Here is an 11,243-nt window from a genome sequence, read left to right as displayed (position 1 = left end):
AGCCTCATGCCCAATGGGAGTATTTTATAAGCGAGTGAAACTGTAAATCAGAAATGTTTGTTTGCACTAAATATTTCTTTGCACTAGTTATTCATGCACATTAAAATATACATTTTCACCTCTTTAGATCAGGCAGTATAATAGTTTCTTTCTCTTGCGTTATGCGTACTATTAGTCCAAACATGTCCATGGAGCTAGCGGTGTGGATGAAAGCCGGGGCACAAGCTCCTATGTGTCTGATTCCTGTTTTTTGTTGGGGGGTGGGGGAGGATTTTTACTCCCTATTTTAATTTTTTGGGAATATTTACCTATTCTTAGAATTCAAATTACCTATACATCCCTTATCAGGAGGGCTGATTGCATGAATGTGGCTGCTTGTGACTTGAGTTTATTTTTTTGTACTGTGTTGGGGGTGTAGGCAACTGGTTTGATGGCTGATGTCCATCTCTTGTGTGCGTACAGTAGTTATGGAGTGTAACTCGATGTTGGCATTTCCAAGTGTCCTTAGCCTCCCCCATTTTTGCTTTATTTCTTCCGTTTTCTGTTTGGGAGTGTTAAAATGTGCCATGGTTGGTTGTACTGGGTTTGCTATATTAATAACGTCCCCATGTGGCATACAGTCACTCTCACTCCTTGCCGGTTTTTACATTTATACATGATGTGCGCGTCTATCTATCCTTAGATGGATGGTGCTGCATTTACTGGCTGTATACTGTTCTGATGCAAGTGTTGGGAGTTTAAAATACTACAATCCACATTAAGCAGCTTAGGACACTGCAGAGATGTAAAGTAGATTTTGCTGTGTGGCTGACCTTCGTTCGAGGTCCACGTTTCATCAACTGCTGCTTGCTGCCAAACATTGAACTTTCGCGTTTCTAGCACAGTGGAAGAAATAGTGCTTGTCTGCTTAGAAGTCTGTGCATATTCCTTCTTTCAGCACGGTTTTGGGGACGTTCCATTTGATCTCATCTGTGTGCACTGGGCTGTGTTTGGCTCCGATTTTTCTGTCTGAATATTGTTGCCATCGAGCTGGGTATTTTGTATGACTGTTTGGGAAACAGTTTTAACTAGTTTCATACAGACATGGCTGTTCTCTCGACGTACGTTTTTGTGGTTTGCTTGTGACAAAAATGCAAGTATAAATTAGTTCACTGCCGAAGGTAAATGAGGGTGTTTTGTGTACATCTGACGTGGTTTAGTGAAATATTGTTGATCGTTTTTGCTTGGAGAAAGAAGAGGTGTGAAGGCTTAAGGTTGTTAAACTTGCAAACCTTGATGTGTATGTATGGTTCATGTTCCCAGTCATGAGTGTCTTTGTTTTGTGGTCCTGCTATGTTTTTCTTGCTTACCTTTCAATGTATCTCTGCTTTTCCTTTCTGCGCAGCTTGCTCACTTCAGACAACGAAAAACAAAAGGTGACAGCCCGCATTCGCAGAAAAAGACGTCGAAGAGGAAGGACTCGTCTATCCACTCGCATGACCTTCCAACGCAAGAGCACCCATTAGAGCTCCGGAGTGACTGTTTACTTGCAGATTCAAAAAGTATGCAGAAAAACATTCCCTGTGATCACTCTATGCTTGTAGAACTGGAGCAAGATTCAAGAATATCAAATCTGGCTTCATTTGAAAAAGAGTTCATGGACGCAGCAGTGGACGCACACTCTCGGAAGCCAACTTCCTCGGAGCTCACAGACTCGATATTTGGTGCAGGCATTCACAGTGACTCTCTAAAATTTGATAATGTTGATCTTGCAGACATGATGTATTTAAGTAATAAGGAACAGAATTTCGAGAATGTTGAGATCACGGATGGAGAGATTGACGCCAGCCTTCAGGACCAAACCACCGAGCCGATGGACCTCATTGCTGCACAAAGGGATGGAATCCTTCAGGAACAGACCATTGAGACCACGGAGCTCACTAGTGCAGAAATTGATGCCACCATCCAGAGCACATTCTCTGAAAGCACTCCCCTCGTAGATGTGCCGTTTGAAGGCAGGGTAAGCCTTCTTGATACTATTTATTTGTAAACTATACATGTATATGCCATTGGTTTTGAAACTGGTAATGGTGTAGGTAAGAGAAAACCAATTGTTAGTAAAATTGATGCATTTCACATGTAGCCAAGCTGTAAAAAGCAGATGTCAACATCTATTTCACAGCAAAATGTCATTCTAAAACGGGCTTTTATATAAAGTATAACCTTGGAATATATTTGTACATTGTTTCCTCCTACATAGTCATCTCTGCATATTGTCCTCCCGATCTTGGCTCTTAGCTTTTAGAAATCTCGTCTTTTTCTTTTTTTCTTTTCTCGACTGGTTCTTCCAATAACCTACTTTAATTTTTTGTGTTTATATTTTGATTATTTGCCAACGGGAAGGCTGAATTCTAATACTCAGCATGTGAGTTCAGTCAAGGTGCAAATTGTTTCATATAATGCTAACAACTGCCGGCTGCATATGGGTTTTAGACACTGCAGCATGATGTATGGTGAGTTTTAGCCCACACCTAAACATTTGCATCAAATGGTTTAAGCTGGGGCACTGATTGCATTTTTAAAAAAGTCCTGTTATTTGCACTATTGCACCCGTCCCCCCAACCTCCACCCACGCCCTTCCTTCATTCCTTCCTTCCTCCCTCCCCTCGTCAAGCACACGGCTCATTAAATAACATATAACTGTGAGGTTCGAGGCAGCTACAAAGTATCACCATTTCCACCTGGGTTTATTCCGTCACTTCGGTTAATTACCATATTTAGCAAAAAAGGGTAACCACATCCCTCCAATCTTAACCCTGGACTCATTAAGAATCTGCATCATCTATTCCATTTTGTATATTCCCCTGACTTTCCGTAGCCATTCCTTCTCAGTGGGGACTTTGTCTCGTTTCCAAAATTGTGCCACACAGCACCTAGCCACCACCAACATGTGGTTCATGTGACTTTTCCTGGTCTTCCCCATCATTTACATCCCACACTCCTAACAGCAGGGCCCATGGTGCTAGTCCTCCTAACATCCCCTTGATCCATGAGAGCCTCCCCACAGTAGATCTGTTATGGGTACATCCCCCCACCACATGTGATGGTAATCAGCGCCTGGGTGTCTGCATCTCCAGCATTGGGAGTCCACTCCCGGGTACATCTTAGCCAGAAGGGCGGGTGGGTGGTGCCAACGGTAATTGCCTGCATCCTATATTCAGGGGATGCAGAAGATTGTGTGACCTTTCTGCACCTGGTGAGCCATAGGTAATCCGTTATTTCCCCTGGCAAGCCCTTAGCCCATCGTTCCTTAGCCACTGGGCCTTGGAGGGGTTCAATCCTCAACAATACTTTATATAGGCTTGCTATACAGCCCTTTGTGTGTCTGTTCTGTATAAGTGCTGATTCAAAAGACGTGAGATCTCTAAGCAAGTTTTCCCCATCGTGAGTCTTTGAGGGGCCCCTTCAACTGCAAATAGCGGGGAGAATTGGCAAATTTGCAAACAGTCTTCCAATGTCTCCATAGATCGTAACTCCCCCTTATCCCACATCTGTCCTGCTCTGCTAAGGCCCGCCTCATACCATTTTTGGAACTACAGGGGGTTACGCTATCAGGTTTCTCAACGGGTTGCGGGGGGCCCAGATGCAGCTCATTGGGGAGGGCCATGTCGTGATCCACCTCATGCTGTTTCCTTCTTTCTCCAGCATGGGGTCTGGCATGGATTCACATGCTCATGAATATTCCCCGTCGTCAGGCTGGGAATCCTCGGTAAAGAAAAAACCAGTATCGGTTTCGTTTCTGATCTGTCTTTCGTAGTAGTAACCAATCACTGATCTCTGCGTCATACTGACCACAGCCAATGACTGCCCTCTACCTAAGCCCCGCCTCTGGCAGCCATCTTTTACCGCACGTTCAAGTGTTGGGATCCTCGTGCTATTGCTCTCGAGCGTTAGTGCTATTTTTCACGTTTTTTCTGAAAAACTTCGATTTTTCGGTCAAAAAGAGCCTCAAGCTCCACCGTTTCTTCATCCGATCAACGGGGACCCGTGTCGGATTCGTCTATGCCCCTCAAGGGTGAAGATTTCGTCGAGCCACGCTTTTGGAGGACTCCAGAAGTTTCTCAGGCCCATCTCGGACATGGCCCAGGAGAAGGGAAGCTCCACGCCCGGAAACCTGTTCAGGGTCTGCCCTGGATGCCAGCTTCAGAATGTCTTTAAGGAGGAGGAACACTCCTTTTGTCTTTACTGCCTACATGAGGACAAGACGCACGTGGAGAAGGACTGTGCGTTTTGCAGCAATATGTCGGAGCGGACCATGAAGGACCGCCATCAACGTCTCGCCAACTGGGTGGAAGGGAAGAGCCCGTCAGGCAAGAAGAAGAAATCCGAGCGGTCTTCTAAGACCTTTGAGGACGCCCCGGCGATGGGGGTCCAACACACGGCCAAGCACCGCGAGTCCGCTGGCACCGGGAGCGCCGAACGGTCGGGCTCTACGGGCGCCAGGCAGGGCGCATCCTCCCCGGCACCATCAACCATGAGCCAACGCTTTGGTTCCGGTAAGAAGAAGGCCGAGCACCCGGCGAAGCTCCTGGAGAGGCCCCGGTCGAGCAAGAAGGCCCCATCGGAGGGAGAGCGAGGCAGTGACCCTCCCCCCAAGGAGAAGGCGGTGAGCGCACCTAAGGTGGTGAAAGCCTTAATCCATCCGGCCAAGGCCTCTATCGAGACAGTCGCGGCGGCCCTGGCTCAGCCTGTGGAGGCTACACCAGTGGTGGCGACCTCGGGGCTCAGAGTCTCCCTGCCACCGCGGAGGGAGTCCTCTTTTATGCCCATCGACAGGACCCCTGTGAAACCTCCGACGGAGAAGAAAAAGGGGGGGCAGGAGGTCGTCGTGGATTCGGCCTCAACCTCTGAGGAGGAGCAGATCAAAGTCTTAAGCCACAGCGTTGGCGTGGAAGAAGACCTGCCCGTCGGGAGGGATCCCGACGTAGGAGACGACGATAACGTCGAGGGTGCCGACAGGGCCCCTGACTGCCCGTCGGACTCCCCTCAACCAGCGCCGCAAGACAACTCGGCGGCCATTTTGTTGGCTATACAGTCCTTATGCTCGGAGATAAGGACGAGACTGCCGTTACCACCAGCGGAGGAACCGCTCCCGACAGGGGACCTGGAGCCAAGCCCTTCTGGGAGCCCTCCCACTAAGAGAAGAAGGATTCATCCTCCACCTCCTTTTCAGCCATCGCGCCCTGTTCAGCCCTCCTCCCCGTCCACGACTCGTGGGGATGATACGGGGACTGACGAGGCTGCGTCTGGTACGGACAACGAGGTTTACGACGAGGATCTGCCGTCGTCACCTCCCACCCGGGCTTCCCCGCCCGACAAGATTGGATCATTTCACTCCATGATTGCCAGGGCATCCGAGCTCTTCCAGCTCTGCCCGGAAGAGAAGGAAGGTTTCCTTTATCAACGGCGCGAGGCCAAGAGGAAGACGGTCCTCTCCGTACCTCTACTGGACGATATTTGGGATGAGGGCCTCGCCCTCCTCAAGAACCCATCCACGACGCCGGCTAGAAGGGATCGGTACGAGAAGAAATACCGGGTACCGGACGCGGCCCCCTTGTGCCTCTGGGCACAGCCGTCCCCGGACTCCGTCGTCTCTGCGGCGGCCAGGAAGAAAGCAGGAGGGGGGCGCGGCCTCCACGTCGACTTCCCTGCCAGACGGCGAGGGAAAGAAATTGGATACGATGGGACGCAGGGTCATCTCGTCTGCAGCGACGACGATTAAGGCGGCCAACGCCTTGGCTATCGTAGCCCGCTACGACAGGGAGCTGTGGTACAAACTGGCCCCCCTGCTGGACTTCCTACCGGACGACAAGAGGGCGGATGCCCTAGAGATCTTGCAGGAAGGAGAGGTGGCGTCGGACCACGCCATTACGATTGCGACGGACATCGCTGACACTGGATTTCGCCAGTTGGGCAACGGCGTGTGCCTTAGGCGGCGTGGATGGCTCAAGGCTACTGACTTCCGTCAAGACGTGCAGACCAGAGTCTTGGACATGCCGTTCGATGGAAACAACCTGTTTGGGAAAACAGTGGACGATTCCCTTCAAGCCATCAAGGCAGACACGGAGACGGCCCGGGCTCTTGGGGTTCTCCAGCAACGGCGGCCGCCCTTTCGGAGCGGCGGAGGCAAACGGGGTGCCTCCAAAGGTTCCGGCGGTGGATTTTCCACCTACCGTCAAGCGGCCTGTTCGTCGTCGCAGGAAGCTTACAGGGGACGAGGCAGGTCAGGCGGACCCCGCCGTCGTCGCCAAGGAGGTCAAGGTGGCAAAGCCTCGTCGAAGCAGGACTGAACCGGCCGTGGGGTCGGGCCCCCACCGAAGCACCCCGGTGGGAGGCCGGCTGGCGAGCTTCGTCAGCGTGTGGGAGTCCATCTCCACTGACCGTTGGGTGCTGGACGCCCTAGCCCAGGGTCACGCGCTCGAGTTTCAAGAAAGGTGCCCGCGCCTCCCCCCTGTGGCCAGGAAAGCACATCACGTCCCTCAACTTCTCTTGGAGGTAAAGGCGATGCTCAGGAAGGGCGCCATCTAGCTCGTCCCAAAGAGGCTTCGGGGCTCCGGAGTTTACTCAAGATACTTTCTCGTGAAGAAGAAGACGGGAGGATGGCGTCCCATCCTGGACCTACGACGACTGAACAAATTCATCAAGGCACAGAAGTTCCGGATGGTCACCCTCCAACACGTCCTGGGTCAGCTGGAGGAGGGCGATTTTTTGTCGTCGTTGGTTTTTGGAGGATGCCTACTTCCATATTCCCATCCTAAAGGGACACCGAAAGTTTCTCAGGTTCGTGGTCCAAGGGCGTCACTATCAGTTCAGAGCCCTTCCCTTCGGACTAAGGTCGGCACCCAGGGTGTTCACCAAGTGCCTTGCACCGGTGGCGCCGCAGCTGCGCCGAGAGGGGATCCACGTCTACCCCTACCTGGACGACTGGCTCATCTGAGCCAAGACGAAGGAGCTCGCCGTGGAGCACACGGCAAGGACCGTCCAACTTCTCACGGACCTGGGATTCTCCATAAACTACGCCAAGTCCCACCTGGTGCCTGCGCAAGACGCACTGTTTCTGGGAGCGAAGCTCGACCGTGTCGCTTCTGGTCTCCGTCGGAGGAAAGGACGAGGGCCATTTTGGGCAAGGTGCAGCAGATGCTGGTTGCGGACGCTGCCAGAGTGAGGTCCATCAAGTCCCTCCTCGGAATGATGTCTTCTTGCATTTATCTCATCACCCTGTGCAGGCTCCGGATGCGCCCGTTGCAGGAGTTCCTGGACGCGCGCTGGATCCAGACGACGGGCAGCTTCGAGGAGAGGATCACACTCGACGAGAGTTTCCGACGAGCGATCCGGTGGTGGGGCACCCGTGATCATCTGACGGCGGGCATGGACTCCCAGACCCCCGGCCACCAGGAGACAGTGACCACGGATGCCTCCCTGGAAGGGTGGGGAGCGCACACTGAAAATCTTCACGCGAGAGGCCTTTGGCTCCCAACGGAGAAGTCCCTCCATATCAACGTCCTGGAGCTCCGTGCAGTGTTTTGGGCCCTCAGGTCCTTCCTTCCGTCCCTCAAGGGCAAGGTGGTGAGGATCTTCACCGACAACACCACCACCATGTTCTACATCAGGAAACAGGGCGGAACCAGGTCCCCAGCCCTGTCCAGGGAGGCGCAGGATCTGTGGCATTGGGCTGTCGCCCAAAGGATGTTTCTGGCGCCGTTTCATCTGGCAGGGATAAAAAAACACCATTGCCGACTCACTCAGCAGGGAGCTGCGCTCATGCCACGAGTGGGAACTACGACAGGATCTAATGGACCGCCTCTTCCGACGGTGGGGCACACCCCATATCAATCTGTTCGCGACGGCGACGAACTCCAAGTGCCGGAGGTTCGCCAGCAGGTTTCCCCAGCCGAGGAGCATGGGCGATGCTTTCTCGTTCCCCTGGGAGGGCCTGTTTCTATACGCTTTCCCTCCATTGCCATTGCTGATCCGGCTCATCAACCAGCTCAAGAGGTCACGGTGCAGGATGATCCTCGTCGCACCAGCGTGGCCGAGGCAGATATGGTTCCCGGACCTTCTGGACTTGTCAGCGTCCCCGTCAATCAAGCTGCCAGTGGACGCGGATCTTCTCTCCAGGGAAGGAGGCGCCATCCTCCATCACGACCTGAAGTCGCTGAACTTGCAGGCCTGGCTCCTGCAGCGTTAGAGTTTGGAGGATACGACATACCGGCCGACTGCAGAGAGGTTCTTGCAAAGGCCAGGGCGTCCTCAACTCTTAAATGCTACGGACACAAATGGAAGAGGTTCTCTGTCTGGTGCCACGCACAGAAGATTAACCCTCTGCGGATTACGGCTCCCCAAGTACTGCCGTACCTACTGACGCTGGCCAAAGCTGGACTGGCACACGCGTCCATCAAGATTCATCTTGCTGCGATCTCCCGATACACCAGAACCATGGGGCGGACATCTTTGTGATCTCATCGTCTGGAGAAAGAGTTCATGAAGGGACTCTTTGTGAACTTTGGACCTGTCAATCAGGAGAAGGCTCTCTCTCTCTCGAGGGCTTCCATTTCCAGATGGCTCTCCGGCTGTATCATGTACTGTCATCGGTTGGCAAACCGACCGCTGCCTGGCCGTCCGAGAACCCATTCCACCAGAGCGATCGCAGCTACCACGGCGTTCCTATCTGGTGTACCTTTGCTGGACATCTGCAGGGCTGCTATGTGGAGGTCGACGCACACCTTCACGAAATTCTACTGCGTCAATCGGGATTCCAGGGAGGAGTCCAGGGTCGGCCAAGCAGTGCTGCGCAACCTGTTCGCCTAAGGTGAGCCTGGTGAGGAGGTAAGATTTGCTTAATGTTGAGTTTGATGTAATGCTTAATGTTGAGCCTTTGCCACCTCCCGTGGTTGTGCATGTGTGTACTGCTATGTATTCTTTATTCATGAGCATGTGAATCCATGCCAGACCCCATGCTGGAGAAGGAACAAGTTACTTACCTGTAACTGTTGTTCTCCAGCATGGGTCTGGCATGGATTCACATGCGAACCCTCCCGCCTACCCCTCTGCGGCTCTTCACTTGGTCATACTGCCACTTCACGTCCTACCAAATCTGAAGATGGCTGCCAGAGGCGGGGCTTAGGTAGAGGGCAGTCATTGGCTGTGGTCAGTATTACGCAGAGATCAGTGATTGGTTACTGCTACGAAAGACAGATCAGAAACGAAACTGATACTGGTTTTTTTTTTACCGAGGATTCCCAGCCTGACGACGGGGAATATTCATGAGCATGTGAATCCATGCCAGACCAATGCTGGAGAACAACAGTTGCAGGTAAGTAAGTCGAAATCATCCACAACACTGCTAAGATGCGATGCTGCAGGCTCCTACGTTGGATCTCTCTTTGGGGTACCCATAGCCATTCCCCCAGGGAGACCGGGTTGAGGATAGAATTATCCGTGGCCACCCATTGCTTCTCAGACTTCAGCTCTAGATGGTCTGAGTATACGTAACTGGGCCACTGTATAATAATCTTCTAGGTCTGGGAGTCCAACCCCCCCTCTTCCTTCGTAAGTGTGAGTACTCTGAACGCTTTTCTGGGTCTCTTCCCTGCTCGCAGAAATTTCAGGAGTCTTCATTTCACCGTCTCTAAGAAGAGTGCTGGGAGCATCTGGAACAAAAATAAAAATTTGGGGGAAGACTTTCCTCTTTAAACAGTTGAGTCAGGCAATCAAGTATAGGTTAAGCCTGGACCAGCGATCTAGGTCTGTCTTGATTTTTTCCCAAAAGGGGGGGGTGGGAAATGTTTTTGCTGAACAGGCTACTGAGGTCCCTCTGGATCGCCACCCCTAGGTAACGGAACCCGTCCCCCCTAACATTGAAACCCAGCCCCTTCATGTAAACTCTGTTCTGGTCCCTCCCTGCTGAGATTCACCTTAAACCCAGATAGTTGTCCATACACTTCCAAACTTTTCGGAAGGGATCCTCTGGGTTTGGTGATGTTTAAGAGGGCATCATCTGCTAAAGGGCTGAGTTTGTATTCCACCTCTCCTACCCGGACCCCTCGGATGTGGCTATGCGTCCTAATACGCCCATGGTTCCATTACCAGAGCATATAGGAGAGGCGACGGCGGCGTTCCCCTTCCTAGCCCAAAAGTCTGACTCCTCCCCATTCACCACCACCCTCGCCTGGGGTCTAGAGTACAGGGCCGATATCCAGCTTGCCCACCTCTCTCCGATTCCCACCACTGCCAAGACCCCCAGCAAGAACGACCAGCTCACCCAATCAAGCCTTTTCGGCATTGAGCGACAATATCAGCGCTCCTTGTTCTCTGGCCTCTGGCGAATGAAGCATGTGGAGGGTTTTACAGCGGTTGTACGCCCTTTGCTTGTTCCTAATGAAGCCTGTCTGATCGGGTGGATCAGCCTCAGGAGATCTCTCCAAACGTGTTGCCAGTGCCTGTGTGAAGAGCTTGGCATCGACATTAAGGAGCGATATGGGTCTGTACGCCTGACAATAGGTGGGGTCTTTCCTTGGTTTTGGTATCACTATTTTCTTTGCTTCCCGAAAGGAGAGGGGGTCCTCACCACTGTCACGAATGGCGTTCAACACCTTTGCCAGGGATCCAGCCAGCAATTATTGAAATTGTTTATAAAATTCTGCAGTGTAGCCATCTTATCTCCGGGGGCTTTCCTGGCCTTCAGTTTCCCTATGGCTGTTACTACCTCCTCTGCCGTGACTTTGGCTTCCAGGACCGCTGTTGCATCTGTGGAGAGCTTCGGGATGGCCAGCCTTCCAGATATGCTTTGGCCACATTGTGCCCTGGTTCTGGGGGCTTTCTATACAGTGCCTCATAGTACTGTGCAAAGCATCCGGGGATCCCTTCCTGCGGCCCACCAGTTCCCCCTCCCTGTCTCTAATCTTAACCACCTGGCTGTCCTCTCTGCACCCCCGGACCCCATTAGCCAGCAGCGACCCCAGCTGGTCACCCTTCTCGTAGTATTGTTGTTTAGTGTATCTCATTATCCCTGATTTCACGCAGCAGGGCTGTCTTGTCTCTGGTCTACCCGCTCAGACGTGCCCTAAGCCCCTGTATATATGCCTGTAGTCGACTCAATAAGCCCCCTTTCCCGCGCCCTTTCTGCTCTCAGACTCGGCTTTGATGGCTTCCCACACCAGGTTGGGGTGGACGTCCCCTGTGTCCTTCCCCGTAAACTCTGAAAA

General features: G+C 52.3%; 1 protein-coding gene across 1 annotated transcript; it reads left to right on the top strand.

The window, feature by feature from the left end:
• Positions 1-800: 800 nt before the first annotated feature.
• On the top strand, positions 801-1,643 carry LOC138488757 (uncharacterized). The gene has a single exon (XM_069616035.1). The coding sequence runs from the start codon at positions 1,293-1,295 to the stop codon at positions 1,503-1,505; it is 213 nt and encodes a 70-aa protein (XP_069472136.1). The 5' UTR covers positions 801-1,292; the 3' UTR covers positions 1,506-1,643.
• The last annotated feature ends 9,600 nt before the right edge of the window (positions 1,644-11,243 follow it).

This window comes from Ambystoma mexicanum, chromosome 9 (assembly GCF_040938575.1).
Source record: "Ambystoma mexicanum isolate Mex_15411 chromosome 9, UKY_AmexF1_1, whole genome shotgun sequence".
NCBI lineage: Eukaryota > Metazoa > Chordata > Amphibia > Caudata > Ambystomatidae > Ambystoma > Ambystoma mexicanum.
The sequence above is the reverse complement of the archived record's forward strand: the minus strand, read 5'-3'. Positions and strand labels throughout refer to the sequence as shown.